Source organism: Salmo salar, chromosome 01 (assembly GCF_965601325.2).
Source record: "Salmo salar chromosome 01, fSalSal1, whole genome shotgun sequence".
Lineage (NCBI taxonomy): Eukaryota > Metazoa > Chordata > Actinopteri > Salmoniformes > Salmonidae > Salmo > Salmo salar.
Genome location: NC_138291.1, coordinates 124,521,665 through 124,540,690, shown reverse-complemented (window position 1 = coordinate 124,540,690; position 19,026 = coordinate 124,521,665). Strand labels below are relative to the sequence as shown.

The 19,026-nt window shown below is 49.6% G+C and overlaps 1 protein-coding gene across 5 annotated transcripts in view; it reads right to left on the bottom strand.

Moving 5' to 3' along the window:
• The window catches only part of LOC106563898 (exocyst complex component 6), a 272,390-nt gene that overhangs the window by 189,407 nt on the left and 63,957 nt on the right, over positions 1-19,026 (bottom strand). For all 5 annotated transcript variants that reach the window (XM_045714200.2, XM_045714203.2, XM_082978789.1 and 2 more), the window contains 5 exons: positions 11,358-11,562; positions 9,966-10,124; positions 5,293-5,361; positions 3,596-3,679; positions 2,175-2,342 (listed from right to left, as the gene is read on the bottom strand). In XM_045714200.2, the coding sequence (XP_045570156.1) occupies positions 2,175-2,342; positions 3,596-3,679; positions 5,293-5,361; positions 9,966-10,124; positions 11,358-11,562 (685 nt within the window). The remainder of the gene's footprint in view (positions 1-2,174; positions 2,343-3,595; positions 3,680-5,292; positions 5,362-9,965; positions 10,125-11,357; positions 11,563-19,026) is intronic.

Below are 19,026 nucleotides of genomic sequence, written 5' to 3'. Positions count from 1 at the left end.
GGTGTTGGGAATGATAAGTGGTATCTAGAAGCCTTGGTGTTGGGAATGATAAGTGGTATCTAGGCGCCTTGGTGTTGGGAATGAGAAGTGGTATCTAGAAGCCTTGGTGTCGGGAATGATAAGTGGTATCTAGAAGCCTTGGTGTCGGGAATGATAAGTGGTATCTAGAAGCCTTGGTGTCGGGAATGATAAGTGGTATCTAGAAGCCTTGGTGTTAGGAATAATAAGTGGTATCTAGGCCCTTGGTGTTGGGAATGATAAGTGGTATCTAGGCCCTTGGTGTTGGGAATGATAAGTGGTATCTAGGCCCTTGGTGTTGGGAATGATAAGGGTATCTAGGCCCTTGGTGTTGGGAATGATAAGTGGTATCTAGAAGCCTTGGTGTTGGGAATGATACGTGGTATCTAGAAGCCTTGGTGTTGGGAATGATAAGTGGTATCTAGAAGCCTTGGTGTTGGGAATGATAAGTGGTATCTAGGCCCTTGGTGTTGGGAATGATAAGTGGTATCTAGAAGCCTTGGTGTCGGGAATGATAAGTGGTATCTAGGCGCCTTGGTGTCGGGAATGATAAGTAGTATCTAGAAGCCTTGGTGTTGGGAATGATAAGTGGTATCTAGACCCTTGGTGTCAGGAATGATAAGTGGTATCTAGAAGCCTTGGTGTCGGGAATGATAAGTGGTATCTAGAAGCCTTGGTGTCGGGAATGATAAGTGGTATCTAGAAGCCTTGGTGTCGGGAATGATAAGTGGTATCTAGAAGCCTTGGTGTCGGGAATGATAAGTGGTATCTAGGCCCTTGGTATTAGGAATGATAAGTGGTATCTAGAAGCCTTGGTGTTGGGAATGATAAGTGGTATCTAGAAGCCTTGGTGTTGGGAATGATACGTGGTATCTAGAAGCCCTGGTGTTGGGAATGATACGTGGTATCTAGAAGCCCTGGTGTTGGGAATGATAAGTGGTATCTAGAAGCCTTGGTGTTGGGAATGATAAGTGGTATCTAGAAGCCTTGGTGTTCGGAATGATAAGTGGTATCTAGAAGCCTTGGTGTTGGGAATGATAAGTGGTATCTAGAAGCCTTGGTGTCGGGAATGATAAGTGGTATCTAGAAGCCTTGGTGTCGGGAATGATAAGTGGTATCTAGAAGCCTTGGTGTCGGGAATGATAAGTGGTATCTAGAAGCCTTGGTGTCGGGAATGATAAGTGGTATCTAGAAGCCTTGGTGTCGGCAATGATAAGTGGTATCTAGAAGCCTTGGTGTCGGGAATGATAAGTGGTATCTAGACCCTTGGTGTTAGGAATGATAAGGATTTCTAGGCCCTTGGTCTTGGGAATGATAAGGGTATCTAGGCCCTTGTTCCTGGCAGGCCCTCCCGGTGAGCAGCATTGAGCAGGGCTCCACTGGTCTAATGAAGAGCTCAGGTCATCGCAGCCTAATGGGGACAGATTGGAACAGTAACAGCAGTGGAAGTAGTGTGAATATGGTAACAGGGCTGTGTGCTCAGAGGCGTGGAGAGAGAGAGAGGCAGCAGGGGCCAGGCAGTCGGACATCAGTCAGGGATGATGGTAATATCCCAGGGCTGGGACTCACGGGGTCTCACAGCCTGGGTCCTGGGGGCCAACAAAGGCCTGGTCAAACCCTACTGCTTAGGGTTAGTGTGACTGCTACTCTGGTCCTCTCTCACCGCTGAGAGACTTTAGCCCCCTGCTAGGAGGCTTTCAATGGCAAAAAGACACAGGGCTGAGCACTCCATGACCACACAGACCTTGTCGAGCCGGGACACTCACTCCCACTCACATACAGGTGTGTGTTAGCTGTACTCACAGAGTGTGGTTGCGTGTGTACTCACAGAGTGTGGTTGTGTGTGTACTCACAGAGTGTTTGTGTGTGTACTGACAGAGTGTGTGTGTGTGTACTCACAGAGTGTGGTTGTGTGTGTACTCACAGAGTGTGTGTGTGTGTGTGTACTCACAGAGCGTGTGTGTACTCACAGAGTGCTTGTAGGTACTCACAGAGTGTGTGTGTACTCACAGAGTGCGTGTGTGTACTCACAGAGTGCGTGTGTGTACTCACAGAGTGCGTGTGTGTGTGTGTGTGTACTCACAGAGTGCGTGTGTGTGTGTACTCACAGAGTGCGTGTGTGTGTGTGTGCTCACAGAGTGCGTGTGTGTACTCACAGAGTGCGTGCGGAGCACGGCAGTGATCTTAGACAGGGCCATGTTCCACAGTTCATCAGTAAAGGCTCTGGTCAACAGTCCCTGTGTGGAGTGCAGAACGTGATCCTCCACCAGGAAAAAGCCTACGATCTGATTGAAGTAGCGCCGGTAGCCCTCCACCGTCTCGTGCTGGACCAGGAAACAAAACAAAACATTATACATGGAGGTTTGGAACAACTCATCAAGGCATGGAGAAGCGGAGGGGAACAGAGAGGAGAGGAACACAGAGGAGGGGAACACAGAGGGGAACAGAGAGAAGGGGAACAGAGAGAAGGGGAACACAGAGGAGGGGAGCACAGAGAAGGGGAACAGAGAGAAGGGGAGCACAGAGAAGGGGAGCACAGAGAAGGGGAACAGACAGAAGGGGAACAGACAGAAGGGGAACAGACAGAAGGGGAACAGACAGAAGGGGAACAGACAGAAGGGGAACAGACAGAAGGGGAACACAGAGGAGGGGAGCACAGAGGAGGGGAGCAGAGAGAAGGGGAACAGAGAGAAGGGGAACAGAGAGAAGGAGAACACAGAGACAGAGAGAAACAGACTCAGATTTGGAAAGAAGGGGAACAGAGAAGGGGAACACAGAGAAGGGGAACAGAGAGAAGGGGAACAGAGAGGAGGGGAACACAGAGGAGGGGAACACAGAGGAGGGGAACACAGAGGAGGGGAACACAGAAGAGGGGAACACAGAAGAGGGGAACACAGAAGAGGGGAACACAGAGGAGGGGAACACAGAGGAGGGGAACACAGAGGAGGGGAACACAGAGGAGGGGAACACAGAGGAGGTAACACAGAGGAGGTAACACAGAGGAGGTAACACAGAGGAGGTAACAGAGAGGAGGTAACAGAGAGAAGGGAAACACAGAGGAGGGGAACACAGAGGAGGGGAACACAGAGGAGGGGAACACAGAGAAGGGGAACACAGAGAAGGGGAACACAGAGAAGGGGAACACAGAGAAGGGGAACACAGAGAAGGGGAACACAGAGAAGGGGAACACAGAGGAGGGGAACAGAGAGAAGGGGAACACAGAGACAGAAACAGACTCAGATATGGAAAGAAGGGGAACAGAGAAGGGGAACACAGAGAAGAGGAACAGAGAGAAGAGGAGCAGGGAGAAGGGGAACAGAGAGAAGGGGAACAGAGAGAAGGGGAACACAGAGAAGGGGAACACAGAGAAGGGGAACACAGAGAAGGGGAACACAGAGGAGGGGAACACAGAGGAGGGGAACACAGAGGAGGGGAACACAGAGGAGGGGAACACAGAGGAGGGGAACACAGAGGAGGAGAACACAGAGGAGGGGAACACAGAGAAGGGGAACAGAGAGAAGGGGAACAGAGAGATGTAGAAGAGAAAGAATGAAGAGATGTTTTTTTCCCTTCTCACCATGTTAGACTGGGGCTGCAGCACCAGCCTGGCCTGTTTTTTCCTCTGTTTCCTGTAGTAGTTCTCAAATGTCTCTCTGTCCCCCTAGAAACAGAGACGGAACAACGAGTCAGATGGTTCACCCCACGTAGAAATGTGAAGCATCCGGATTGCATTTCCACTCACTACAAAATATGGTGATCAAATCAAATGTATTTATAAAGCCCTTCTTACATCAGCTGATATCTCAAAGTGCTGTACAGAAACCCAGCCTAAAACCCCAAACAGCAAGCAATGTAGGTGTAGAAGCACGGTGGCTAGGAAAAACCTCCCTAGAAAGGCCAAAACCTAGGAAGAAACCTAGAGAGGAACCAGGCTATGAGGGGGTGGCTAAGAAAAACTCCCTAGAAAGGCCAAAACCTAGGAAGAAACCTAGAGAGGAACCAGGCTATGAGGGGTGGCCAGTCCTCTTCTGGCTGTGCCGGGTGGAGATTATAACAGAACATGGCCAAGATGTTCAAACGTTCATAGGAAGTCCAGGAAGTCCAGTGGCCGGCGGTTGGGAGAACGTTGGCCGACATTCGGTAAATTGTCATTGGTGAAACATTTGATCTCATTACAGTTTCTGCTCCCAAAAATCTATAATCTGTTAAGAACAGAGAGGACTGGGTTTTTTTAAGCCTTCACCCTAGTTTCTAAAAACGCCATTGTTTAGGAGTGCAAGGACAAAGAGTTATTGAAAATGCAGACTGACCAGCCCTTAACCAACAGGTGTAGACCTCACAGTGAAATGCTGACTGACCAGCCCTTAACCAACAGGTGTAGACCTCACAATGAAATGCAGACTGACCAGCCCTTAACCAACAGGTGTAGACCTCACAGTGAAATGCTGACTGACCAGCCCTTAACCAACAGGTGTAGACCTCACAGTGAAATGCTGACTGACCAGTCCTTAACCAACAGGTGTAGACCTCACAATGAAATGCAGACTGACCAGTCCTTAACCAACAGGTGTAGACCTCACAGTGAAATGCTGACTGACCAGCCCTTAACCAACAGGTGTAGACCTCACAGTGAAATGCTGACTGACCAGTCCTTAACCAACAGGTGTAGACCTCACAGTGACATGCAGACTGACCAGCCCTTAACCAACAGGTGTAGACCTCACAGTGAAATGCTGACTGACCAGCCCTTAACCAACAACGCAGAGTTTAAAAGTGAGACTATTATTTGCTAAATAAAAAAGGAAATAATTACACAAGAATAACATGGCTATATACAGGAAGAACCAGGTCATAACATGGCTATATACAGGAAGAACCAGGTCATAACATGGCTATATACAGGAAGTACCAGGTAATAACATGGCTATATACAGGAAGTACCAGGTAATAACATGGCTATATACAGGGAGTACCAAGTAATAACATGGCTATATACAGGGAGTACCAGGTAATAACATGGCTATACACAGGACGTACCAGGCAATAACATGGCTATATACAGGAAGTACCAGGTAATACCATGTCTATATACAGGGAGTACCAGGTAATAACATGGCTATATACAGGAAGTACCAGGCAATAACATGGCTATATACAGGAAGTACCAGGCAATAACATGGCTATATACAGGAAGTACGAGGTAATAACATGGCTATATACAGAATAGGGTGCCATTTGGATGGCACAACAAGTAACAATAAATAGTGTACATACCAGAACGGTGTAGATGTGGAGACATCTGTAAACAGGAGAGAAGTCCACCAGGTCCTGGGCTGTTAACACCTGGGAGGTTAAACCACGTTATGTTAGTGAAGCACAGTCAGGACTCAGGAAGTTAAACCACGTTACGGTAGTGAACCACAGTCAGGACTCAGGAAGTTAAACCATGTCACGTTAGTGAACCCCAGTCAGGACTCAGGAAGTTAAACCACATTACGGTAGTGAACCACAGTCAGGACTCAGGAAGTTAAACCATGATCCGGTAGTGAACCACAGTCAGGACTCAGGAAGTTAAACCACGTTACGGTACTGAACCACAGTCAGGACTCAGGAAGTTAAACCACATTACGGTAGTGAATCAGAGTCAGGACTCAGGAAGTTAAACCATGTTACGGTAGTGAACCACAGTCAGGACTCAGGAAGTTAAACCACGTTACGGTAGTGAACCACAGTCAGGACTCAGGAAGTTAAACCATGTTACGGTAGTGAACCACAGTCAGGACTCAGGAAGTTAAACCACGTAACGGGAGTGAATCAGAGTCAGGACTCAGGAAGTTAAACCACGTTACAAATCAAATCAAAATGTTATTAGTCACATGCGCCAAATACAATCTTACAGTTAAATGCTTACTTACAAGCCCCTAACCAACAATGCAGGTTAAAAAAATACAGATAAGAATAAGAAATAAAAGTAACAAGTAATTAAAGAGCAGCAGTAAAATAACAATAGTGAGACTATATACAGGGGGTACCGGTACAGAGTCAATGTGGAGACTATATACAGGGGGTACCGGTACAGAGTCAATGTGGAGGCTATATACAGGGGGTACCGGTACAGAGTCAATGTGGAGGCTATATACAGGGGGTACCGGTACAGAGTCAATGTGGAGGCTATATACAGGGGGTACCGGTACAGAGTCAATGTGGAGGTTATATACAGGGGGTACCGGTACTGAGTCAATGTACGGGGGCACCGGTTAGTCGAGGTTATTGAGGTAATATGTACATGTAGGTAGAGTTATTAAAATGATGATAACAACAGAGAGTAGCAGCGGTGTAAAGGGGGGGGGGGGGGGCAATGCAAATAGTCTGGGTAGCCATTTGATTATATGTTCAGGAGTCTTATGGCTTGGGGGTAGAAGCTGTTTAGAAGCCTCTTGGATCTAGACTTGGTGCTCCGGTACCGCTTGCCGTGTGGTAGCAGAGAGAACAGTCTATGACAAGGTTGGCTGGAGTCTTTGATAATGTTTAGGGCCTTCCTCTGACACCGCCTGGTATAGAGGTCCTGGATGGCAGGAAGCTTGGCCACAGTGATGTACTGGGGCGTTCGCACTACCCTCTGTAGTGCCTTAAAGTCGGAGGCTGAGCAGTTGCCATACCAGGTATTGATGCAACCAGTCAGGATGCTCTCGATGGTGCAGCTATAGAACCTTTTGAGGATCTGAGGACCCATGCCAAATCTTTTCAGTCTCCTGAGGGGGAATAGGTTTTGTCGTGCCCTCTTCAAGACTGTCTTGGTGTGCTTGGACCATGATAGTTTGTTGGTGATGTGGACACCAAGGAACTTGAAGCTCTCAACCTGCTCCACTACAGCCCCTTCGATGAAAATGGGGGCATGCTCTGACCTCCTTTTCCTGTAGTCCACAATCATTTCCTTTGTCTTGATCACGTTGAGTGAGAGGTTGTTGTCCTGGCACCACACGGCCAGGTTTCTGACCTCCTCCCTATGGGCTGTCTCGTCGTTGATCAGGCCTACCACTGTTGTGTCATTGGCAAACTTAATGATTGTGTTGGAGTCAAGCCTGGCCATGCAGTCCTGAGTGAACAGGGAGTACATGAGGGGACTGAGCATGCACCCCTGAGGGGCCCACGTGTTGAGGATCAGCGTGGTGGATGTGTTGTTACCTACCCTTACCACCTGGGGGCGGCCCTTCAGGAAGACCAGGATCCAGTTGCAGAGGGAGGTGTTAAGTCCCAGGGTCCTTAGCTTATTGATGAGCTTTGAGGGCACTATGGTGTTGAACGCTGAGCTGTAGTCAATGAACAGCATTCTCACATAGGTGTTCCTTTTGTCCAGGTGGGAAAGGGCAGTGTGGAGTGCAATAGAGACTGCATCATCTGTGGATCTGTTGGTGCGGTATGCAAATTGGAGTGGGTCTAGGGTTTCTGGGATAATGGTGTTCATTTGCGCCATGACCAGCCTTTCAAAGTACTTCATGGCTACAGACGTGAGTGCTACGGGTCGGTAGTCATTTAGGCAGGTTACCTTAGTGTTCTTGGGCACAGGGACTATGGTGGTCTGCTTGAAACATGTTGGTATTACAGACTCGGACAGGGAGAGGTTGAAATTGTCAATGAAGACACTTGCCAGTTGGTCAGCGCATGCTTGCAGTACACATCCTGGTAATCCGTTTGGCCCGGCGGCCTTGTGAATGTTGACCTGTTTAAAGGTCTTACATCGGCTGCGGAGAACGTGATCACAGTCTTCCGAAACAGCTGGTGCTCTCATGCATGTTTCAGTATTATTTGCCTCGAAGCGAGCATAGAAGTAGTTTAGCTCGTCTGGTAGGCTTGTGTCACTGGGCAGCTCTCGGCTGTGCTTCGCTTTGTAGTCTGTAATGGTTTGCAAGCCCTGCCACATCCGAGGAGCGTCAGAGCTGGTGTTGTACGATTTGATCTTAGTCCTGTATTGATGCTTTTCCTGTTTGTTGGTTCGTTGGAGGGCAGAGCGGGATTTCTTATAAGCGTCCAGGTTAGAGTCGGGCTCCTTGAAAGCTGCAGCTCTACCCTTTAGCTCCGTGTGGATGTTGCATGTATTCCATAGCTTCTGGTTGAAGTATGTACGTACAGTCACTGCAGGGACGACGTCATCAATGCCCTTATTGATTTTACATTTTACATTTTTAGTCATTTAGCAGACGCTCTTATCCAGAGCGACTTACAGTAGTGAATGCATACATTCTACAACTGAGCCACAGGGAAGACTGATGTTAAACCATGTTACGGTAGTGAACCACAGTCAGGACTCAGGAAGTTAAACCATGTTACGTTAGTGAACCACAGTCAGATTGATGAAGCCAGTGACTGATGTGTCCTGTAGCTTAGCATCGGCTTCATCTGACCAGTTTTTTTATTGATCTAGTCCCTGGTGCTTCCTGCTTTAATTATTGCTTGTAAGCAGGAATTAGGAGGATACGATTCTGGTCAGATTTACCAAATGGAGGGCGAGGGAGAGCTTTGTATGCCTCTGTGTGTTGAGTAAAGGTGGTCCAGAGTTTTTTCCCCCTCTGGTTGCACATTTACAGGCTGATAGAAATTTGGTAAAAACTGATTTAAGTTTCCCTGCGTTAAAGTCCCAGGCTACTAGAAGCACCGCCTCTGGGTGAGCGTTTTCTTGTTTGCTTATGGCGGAATACAGCTCATTCAATGCGGTCTTAGTGCCAGCCTTAGTCTATGGTGGTATGTAAACAGCTACAAAAACTCTCTTGGTAGATAGTGTGGTCTACAGCTTATCATGAGATACTCTACCTCAGGCGAGCAATAGCTCGAGACTTCCGTAGATATCGTGCACCAGCTGTTATTTACAAAAAGACATAGTCCGCCGCCCCTTGTCTTACCAGACGCCGCTGTTCTGTCCAGCCGGTGCAGCGTATAACCAGCCAGCTGTATGTTGATAGTGTCGTCGTTCAGCCACGACTCCGTGAAGCATAAGATATTACAGTTTTGAATGTCCCGTTGGTAGTTTAATCTTCCTCGTAGTTCATCTATTTTATTTTCCAAAGATTGCACGTTTGCTAGCAGAATGGAAGGAAGTGGGGGTTTATTCGATCGCCTACGAATTCTCAGAAAGGCAGCCCGCCCTCTGGGCCCTTTCTCTCCGCCTCCTCGTCACGCAAATCACGGGGATCTGGGCCTGTTCCCGAGAAAGCAGTGTATCATTCGCGTCGGGCTCGTCAGACTCGTTAAAGGAGAAAAAGGATTCTGCCAGTCTGTGGTGAGTAATCACAGTCCTGATGTCTAGAAGTTATTTTCGGTCATAAGAGACGGTAGCGGCAATATTGTGTACAAAATAAGTTACAAACAAAACAACTAATTAAAAAAAAATAAAAAATCGATTGGGGACATGTAAGACATCAGCCTTCTTCTCCGGCGCCATCTTACAATGTAGTGAACCACAGTCAGGACTCAGGAAGTTAAACCACGTTACGGTAGTGAACCACAGTCAGGACTCAGGAAGTTAAACCATGTTACGGTAGTGAACCACAGTCAGGACTCAGGAAGTTAAACCACGTTACGGTAGTGAACCATAGTCAGGACTCAGTCATTCACTCATTTCAACAGTTTCATGATCACTTTGGCTTTTCTTATAAATAATGTACAGGGTGCCTTCACATTACGTGAGGATAACTTCAACGTGTTGTTTTAATACTGGACCAGAGAGTATGAAAAGAGTACAAACTATATAAAAGAGGTCCCGTGTGGCTCGGTTGGTAGAGCATGGTGTTTGCAACGCCAGGGTTGTGGGTTCAATTCCCACGGGGGGGACCAGTACGGAGAAAAAAAATGTATGAAATGTATGCATTCACTACTGTAAGTCGCTCTGGATAAGAGCGTCTGCTAAATGACTAAAAATGTAAAATGTAAAAAAAATGTCTGAAAAGTCTCACCTCTTCCTCTGATTGGTCGTCCTCCACTCCCTCCTCCGCCGCCGCGAGGCCGTTGTGCTGCGTTGGCGTCCGGCCATTCAGGGAGTAGACTGGCTTGGTGTAGCCCATACCACTGTCCTGCTTCTGAACCACACTGTTAAACGTCCTGTGCTGCTGAGCCTGGGAGGTACATACAACAGAGTCAGACCTCTCTCCTTCTCAGAGGACAAAAGCTTCCTAGCACAAGATCAGACATTTTTTTGTTCATTTTAATTTATTTTTTTTCACCAAGATAAAGCAGTTCAACACATACAACAACAAAGAGTTACACATGGAATAAACAAAACATACAGTCAATAATACAGTAGAACAATAAGTCTATATACAATGTGTGCAAATGAGGTAAGATAAGGGAGGTAAGGCAATAAATAGGTCATGGTGGCGAAGTAATTACAATATAGCAATTAAACACTAGAATGGTAGATGTGCAAGTAGAGATACTGGGGTGCAAAGGAGCAAGATAAAAAAATAAATACAGTATGGGGATGGGCTATTTACAGATGGGCTATGTACAGGTGCAGTGATCTGTGAGCTGCTCTGACAGCTGGTGCTTGAAGTTAGTGAGGGAGATAAGAGTCTCCAGGTTCAGAGATTTTTGCAGTTCATTGCAATCATTGACAGCAGAGAACTGGAAGGAGAGGCGGCCGAAGGAGGAATTGGCTTTGGGGGTGACCAGTGAGAAATACCTGCTGGAGCGCGTTCTATGGGTGGGTGCTGCTATGGTGACCAGTGAGCTGAGATAAGGCGGGGCTTTACCTAGCTGAGACTTGTAGATGACCTGGAGCCAGTGGGTTTGGCGACGATTATGAAGCGAAGGCCAGCCAGGGGCTTTGGTGACAAAACGGATGGCACTGTGATAGACTGCATCCAATTTATTGAGTAGGGTGTTGGAGGCTATTTTGTAAATGACATCGCCGAAGTCGAGGATCGGTAAGATGGTCAGTTTTACGAGGGTATGTTTGGCAGCATGTGTGAAGGATGCTTTGTTGCGAAATAGGAAGCCAATTCTAGATTTAACTTTGGATTGGAGATGGTTAATGTGAGTCTGGAAGGAGAGTTTACAGTCTAACCAGACACCTAGGTATTTGTAGTTGTCCACATAATCTAAGTCAGAACCGTCCAGAGTAGTGATGCTAGTCGGGCGGGCGGGTGCAGGCAGCGATCGGTTGAAGAGCATGCATTTAGTTTTACTTGTATTTAGGAGCAGTTGGAGGCCACGGAAGGAGAGTTGTATGACATTGAAGCTCGTCTGGAGGTTTGTTAACACAGTGTCCAAAGGGCCAGTGCCATACCTGTTTTATACCTGTACTCTGCCTGTTTCTATATAATAATAACAACAACAACGTCTCTTACCTGTTTCATGGCGGTCTCACCGATCTTGTCCGAGTGTTTCCTGATGCTCTCCAGGAAGTCCTTGAGGTCGGACATGGAGATGTCCTTAATGTCCTCTCTGAGCTTGGGCAGGTTGTCAGCCATGATCTGACAGAAGCGGTAACGGCTGACCCGTGGGATGAACACCTTCTCCAGCTGCTCCATGGTCTTCAACGCAGCATAGTGTCTAGGAACACAGATACCTGCCGTCACTTCTCATCCCTCCTCCCTCTCTCTCTCTAGTCTGGTTGGGCTTTCATACTGCTACTGAACAAAATGGTTTCCTCTGCTGACCGAGAGTTTTATTACTGAAAACACCGCTGTATTTGTTATGGATGATTAGATGACGGAGGACCAATGAATAGTCCCGTGTGGCTCAGTTGGTAGAGCATGGTGTTTGCAACGCCAGGGTTGTGGGTTCGATTCACACGGGGGACCAGTATGGAGAAAAAAATGTATGAAATGTATGCATTCACTACTGTAAGTCGCTCTGGATAAGAGCGTCTGCTAAATGACTAAAATGTAAATGTAAATGAATACTGTATCGGAATATAAGCTTGTAAGAGAGAAATGTGACCTAGTTAAAACATACTGGATGTGGAGACATACAGTAGATTCAGTCTTTTATCAGTGTTGCAGAGAAAAGCATTATTTATGACAAAGACCTGGACTGGGTGGTGTTTACTGTGAGTGGCATGACAAAGACCTGGGCTGGGTGGTATTTACTGTGAGTGGCATGACAAAGACCTGGACTGGGTGGTGTTTACTGTGAGTGGCATGACAAAGACCTGGGCTGGGTGGTGGTGTTTACTGTGAGTGGCATGACAAAGACCTGGGCTGGGTGGTGGTGTTTACTGTGAGTGGCATGACAAAGACCTGGGCTGGGTGGTGTTTACTGTGTGGCATGACAAAGACCTGGGCTGGGTGGTGTTAACTGTGAGTGGCATGACAAAGACCTGGGCTGGGTGGTGGTGTTTACTGTGACTGGCATGACAAAGACCTGGGCTGGGTGGTGGTGTTTACTGTGACTGGCATGACAAAGACCTGGGCTGGGTGGTGGTGTTTACTGTGAGTGGCAGGACAAAGACCTGGGCTGGGTGGTGGTGTTTACTGTGAGTGGCAGGACAAAGACCTGGGCTGGGTGGTGTTTACTGTGAGTGTCATGACAAAGACCTGGACTGGGTGGTGTTTACTGTGAGTGGCATGACAAAGACCTGGGCTGGGTGGTGGTGTTTACTGTGAGTGGCATGACAAAGACCTGGGCTGGGTGGTGGTGTTTACTGTGAGTGGCATGACAAAGACCTGGGCTGGGTGGTGGTGTTTACTGTGAGTGGCATGACAAAGACCTGGGCTGGGTGGTGGTGTTTACTGTGAGTGGCATGACAAAGACCTGGGCTGGGTGGTGGTGTTTACTGTGAGTGGCTTGACAAAGACCTGGGCTGGGTGGTGTTTACTGTGAGTGGCATGACAAAGACCTGGGCTGGGTGGTGTTAACTGTGAGTGGCATGACAAAGACCTGGGCTGGGTGGTGGTGTTTACTGTGAGTGGCATGACAAAGATCTGGGCTGGGTGGTGTTTACTGTGAGTGGCATGACAAAGACCTGGGCTGGGTGGTGTTAACTGTGAGTGGCATGACAAAGACCTGGGCTGGGTGGTGTTTACTGTGAGTGGCATGACAAAGACCTGGGCTGGGTGGTGTTTACTGTGAGTGGCATGACAAAGACCTGGGCTCGGTGGTGGTGTTCACTGCGAGTGGCATGACAAAGACCTGGGCTGGGTGGTGGTGTTTACTGCGAGTGGCATGACAATGACCTGGGCTGGGTGGTGGTGTTTACTGTGAGTGGCATGACAATGACCTGGGCTGGGTGGTGGTGTTTACTGTGAGTGGCATGACAAAGACCTGGGCTGGGTGGTGGTGTTTATTATGAGTGGCATGACAAAGACCTGGGCTGGGTGGTAGTGTTTACTATGAGTGGCATGACAAAGACCTGGGCTGGGTGGTGTTTACTGTGAGTGGCATGACAAAGACCTGGGCTGGGTGGTGGTGTTTACTGTGAGTGGCATGATAAAGACCTGGGCTGGGTGGTGTTTACTGTGAGTGGCATGACAAAGACCTGGGCAGGGTGGTGGTGTTTACTGTGAGTGGCAGGACAAAGACCTGGGCTGGGTGGTGTTTACTGTGAGTGGCAGGACAAAGACCTGGGCTGGGTGGTGTTTACTGTGAGTGGCATGACAAAGACCTGGACTGGGTGGTGTTTACTGTGAGTGGCATGACAAAGACCTGGGCTGGGTGGTGTTTACTGTGAGTGGCATGACAAAGACCTGGGCTGGGTGGTGTTTACTGTGAGTGGCATGACAAAGACCTGGGCTGGGTGGTGGTGTTTACTGTGAGTGGCATGACAAAGACCTGGACTGGGTGGTGGTGTTTACTGTGAGTGGCATGACAAAGACCTGGGCTGGGTGGTGTTAACTGTGAGTGGCATGACAAAGACCTGGGCTGGGTGGTGGTGTTTACTGTGAGTGGCATGACAAAGATCTGGGCTGGGTGGTGTTTACTGTGAGTGGCATGACAAAGACCTGGGCTGGGTGGTGTTAACTGTGAGTGGCATGACAAAGACCTGGGCTGGGTGGTGTTTACTGTGAGTGGCATGACAAAGACCTGGGCTGGGTGGTGTTTACTGTGAGTGGCATGACAAAGACCTGGGCTCGGTGGTGGTGTTCACTGTGAGTGGCATGACAAAGACCTGGGCTGGGTGGTGGTGTTTATTATGAGTGGCATGACAAAGACCTGGGCTGGGTGGTAGTGTTTACTATGAGTGGCATGACAAAGACCTGGGCTGGGTGGTGTTTACTGTGAGTGGCATGACAAAGACCTGGGCTGGGTGGTGGTGTTTACTGTGAGTGGCATGATAAAGACCTGGGCTGGGTGGTGTTTACTGTGAGTGGCATGACAAAGACCTGGGCAGGTTGGTGGTGTTTACTGTGAGTGGCAGGACAAAGACCTGGGCTGGGTGGTGTTTACTGTGAGTGGCAGGACAAAGACCTGGGCTGGGTGGTGTTTACTGTGAGTGGCATGACAAAGACCTGGACTGGGTGGTGTTTACTGTGAGTGGCATGACAAAGACCTGGGCTGGGTGGTGTTTACTGTGAGTGGCATGACAAAGACCTGGGCAGGGTGGTGGTGTTTACTGTGAGTGGCAGGACAAAGACCTGGGCTGGGTGGTGTTTACTGTGAGTGGCAGGACAAAGACCTGGGCTGGGTGGTGTTTACTGTGAGTGGCATGACAAAGACCTGGACTGGGTGGTGTTTACTGTGAGTGGCATGACAAAGACCTGGGCTGGGTGGTGTTTACTGTGAGTGGCATGACAAAGACCTGGGCTGGGTGGTGTTTACTGTGAGTGGCATGACAAAGACCTGGGCTGGGTGGTGGTGTTTACTGTGAGTGGCATGACAAAGACCTGGACTGGGTGGTGGTGTTTACTGTGAGTGGCATGACAAAGACCTGGGCTGGGTGGTGTTAACTGTGAGTGGCATGACAAAGACCTGGGCTGGGTGGTGGTGTTTACTGTGAGTGGCATGACAAAGATCTGGGCTGGGTGGTGTTTACTGTGAGTGGCATGACAAAGACCTGGGCTGGGTGGTGTTAACTGTGAGTGGCATGACAAAGACCTGGGCTGGGTGGTGTTTACTGTGAGTGGCATGACAAAGACCTGGGCTGGGTGGTGTTTACTGTGAGTGGCATGACAAAGACCTGGGCTCGGTGGTGGTGTTCACTGTGAGTGGCATGACAAAGACCTGGGCTGGGTGGTGGTGTTTATTATGAGTGGCATGACAAAGACCTGGGCTGGGTGGTAGTGTTTACTATGAGTGGCATGACAAAGACCTGGGCTGGGTGGTGTTTACTGTGAGTGGCATGACAAAGACCTGGGCTGGGTGGTGGTGTTTACTGTGAGTGGCATGATAAAGACCTGGGCTGGGTGGTGTTTACTGTGAGTGGCATGACAAAGACCTGGGCAGGTTGGTGGTGTTTACTGTGAGTGGCAGGACAAAGACCTGGGCTGGGTGGTGTTTACTGTGAGTGGCAGGACAAAGACCTGGGCTGGGTGGTGTTTACTGTGAGTGGCATGACAAAGACCTGGACTGGGTGGTGTTTACTGTGAGTGGCATGACAAAGACCTGGGCTGGGTGGTGTTTACTGTGAGTGGCATGACAAAGACCTGGGCTGGGTGGTGTTTACTGTGAGTGGCATGACAAAGACCTGGGCTGGGTGGTGGTGTTTACTGTGAGTGGCATGACAAAGACCTGGACTGGGTGGTGGTGTTTACTGTGAGTGGCATGACAAAGACCTGGACTGGGTGGTGTTTACTGTGAGTGGCATGACAAAGACCTGGACTGGGTGGTGTTTACTGTGAGTGGCATGACAAAGACCTGGACTGGGTGGTGGTGTTTACTGCGAGTGGCATGACAAAGACCTGGACTGGGTGGTGGTGTTTACTGTGAGTGGCATGACAAAGACCTGGACTGGGTGGTGGTGTTTACTGTGAGTGGCATGACAAAGACCTGGACAGGGTGGTGGTGTTTACTGTGTGGCATGACAAAGACCTGGACTGGGTGGTGGTGTTTACTGTGAGTGGCATGACAAAGACCTGGACTGGGTGGTGGTGTTTACTGTGAGTGGCATGACAAAGACCTGGACTGGGTGGTGGTGTTTACTGTGAGTGGCATGACAAAGACCTGGACTGGGTGGTGGTGTTTACTGTGAGTGGCATGACAAAGACCTGGACTGGGTGGTGGTGTTTACTGTGAGTGGCATGACAAAGACCTGGGCTGGGTGGTGGTGTTTACTGTGAGTGGCAGGACAAAGACCTGGGCTGGGGTGGTGTTTACTGTGAGTGGCATGACAAAGACCTGGGCTGGGTGGTGTTTACTGTGAGTGGCATGACAAAGACCTGGGCTGGGTGGTGTTAACTGTGAGTGGCATGACAAAGACCTGGGCTGGGTGGTGTTTACTGTGAGTGGCATGACAAAGACCTGGGCTGGGTGGTGTTTACTGTGAGTGGCATGACAAAGACCTGGGCTCGGTGGTGGTGTTCACTGCGAGTGGCATGACAAAGACCTGGGCTGGGTGGTGGTGTTTACTGCGAGTGGCATGACAAAGACCTGGGCTGGGTGGTGGTGTTTACTGTGAGTGGCATGACAAAGACCTGGGCTCGGTGGTGGTGTTCACTGCGAGTGGCATGACAAAGACCTGGGCTGGGTGGTGGTGTTTACTGTGAGTGGCATGACAAAGACCTGGGCTGGGTGGTGGTGTTTATTATGAGTGGCATGACAAAGACCTGGGCTGGGTGGTGGTGTTTACTGTGAGTGGCATGACAAAGACCTGGACTGGGTGGTGGTGTTTACTGTGAGTGGCATGACAAAGACCTGGACTGGGTGGTGGTGTTTACTGTGAGTGGCATGACAAAGACCTGGACTGGGTGGTGTTTACTGTGAGTGGCATGACAAAGACCTGGGCTGGGTGGTGGTGTTTACTGCGAGTGGCAGGACAAAGACCTGGACTGGGTGGTGGTGTTTACTGTGAGTGGCATGACAAAGACCTGGACTGGGTGGTGTTTACTGTGAGTGGCTTGACAAAGACCTGGGCTGGGTGGTGTTTACTGTGAGTGGCATGACAAAGACCTGGGCTGGGTGGTGTTTACTGTGAGTGGCATGACAAAGACCTGGGCTGGGTGGTGTTAACTGTGAGTGGCATGACAAAGACCTGGGCTGGGTGGTGGTGTTTACTGTGAGTGGCATGACAAAGACCTGGGCTGGGTGGTGTTTACTGTGAGTGGCATGACAAAGACCTGGGCTGGGTGGTGTTAACTGTGAGTGGCATGACAAAGACCTGGGCTGGGTGGTGTTTACTGTGAGTGGCATGACAAAGACCTGGGCTGGGTGGTGTTTACTGTGAGTGGCATGACAAAGACCTGGGCTCGGTGGTGGTGTTCACTGCGAGTGGCATGACAAAGACCTGGGCTGGGTGGTGGTGTTTACTGCGAGTGGCATGACAAAGACCTGGGCTCGGTGGTGGTGTTTACTGTGAGTGGCATGACAAAGACCTGGGCTCGGTGGTGGTGTTCACTGCGAGTGGCATGACAAAGACCTGGGCTGGGTGGTGGTGTTTACTGTGAGTGGCATGACAAAGACCTGGGCTGGGTGGTGGTGTTTATTATGAGTGGCATGACAAAGACCTGGGCTGGGTGGTGGTGTTTTCTATGAGTGGCATGACAAAGACCTGGGCTGGGTGGTGTTTACTGTGAGTGGCATGACAAAGACCTGGGCTGGGTGGTGGTGTTTACTGTGAGTGGCATGACAAAGACCTGGGCTGGGTGGTGTCTACTGTGAGTGGCATGACAAAGACCTGGGCTGGGTGGTGGTGTTTACTGTGAGTGGCAGGACAAAGACCTGGGCTGGGTGGTGTTTACTGTGAGTGGCATGACAAAGACCTGGCTGGGTGGTGTTTACTGTGAGTGGCATGACAAAGACCTGGGCTGGGTGGTGGTGTTTACTGTGAGTGGCATGACAAAGACCTGGGCTGGGTGGTGTTTACTGTGAGTGGCATGACAAAGACCTGGGCTGGGTGGTGGTGTTTACTGTGAGTGGCATGATAACGACCTGGGCTGGGTGGTGTTTACTGTGAGTGGCATGACAAAGACCTGGGCAGGGTGGTGGTGTTTACTGTGAGTGGCAGGACAAAGACCTGGGCTGGGTGGTGTTTACTGTGAGTGGCAGGACAAAGACCTGGGCTGGGTGGTGTTTACTGTGAGTGGCATGACAAAGACCTGGACTGGGTGGTGTTTACTGTGAGTGGCATGACAAAGACCTGGGCTGGGTGGTGTTTACTGTGAGTGGCATGACAAAGACCTGGGCTGGGTGGTGTTTACTGTGAGTGGCATGACAAAGACCTGGGCTGGGTGGTGTTTACTGTGAGTGGCATGACAAAGACCTGGGCTGGGTGGTGGTGTTTACTGTGAGTGGCATGACAAAGACCTGGACTGGGTGGTGGTGTTTACTGTGAGTGGCATGACAAAGACCTGGACTGGGTGGTGTTTACTGTGAGTGGCATGACAAAGACCTGGACTGGGTGGTGTTTACTGTGAGTGGCATGACAAAGACCTGTACTGGGTGGTGGTGTTTACTGCGAGTGGCATGACAAAGACCTGGACTGGGTGGTGGTGTTTACTGTGAGTGGCATGACAAAGACCTGGACTGGGTGGTGGTGTTTACTGTGAGTGGCATGACAAAGACCTGGACAGGGTGGTGGTGTTTACTGTGTGGCATGACAAAGACCTGGACTGGGTTGTGGTGTTTACTGTGAGTGGCATGACAAAGACCTGGACTGGGTGGTGGTGTTTACTGTGAGTGGCATGACAAAGACCTGGACTGGGTGGTGGTGTTTACTGTGAGTGGCATGACAAAGACCTGGACTGGGTGGTGGTGTTTACTGTGAGTGGCATGACAAAGACCTGGACTGGGTGGTGGTGTTTACTGTGAGTGGCATGACAAAGACCTGGACTGGGTGGTGGTGTTTACTGTGAGTGGCATGACAAAGACCTGGACTGGGTGGTGGTGTTTACTGTGAGTGGCATGACAAAGACCTGGGCTGGG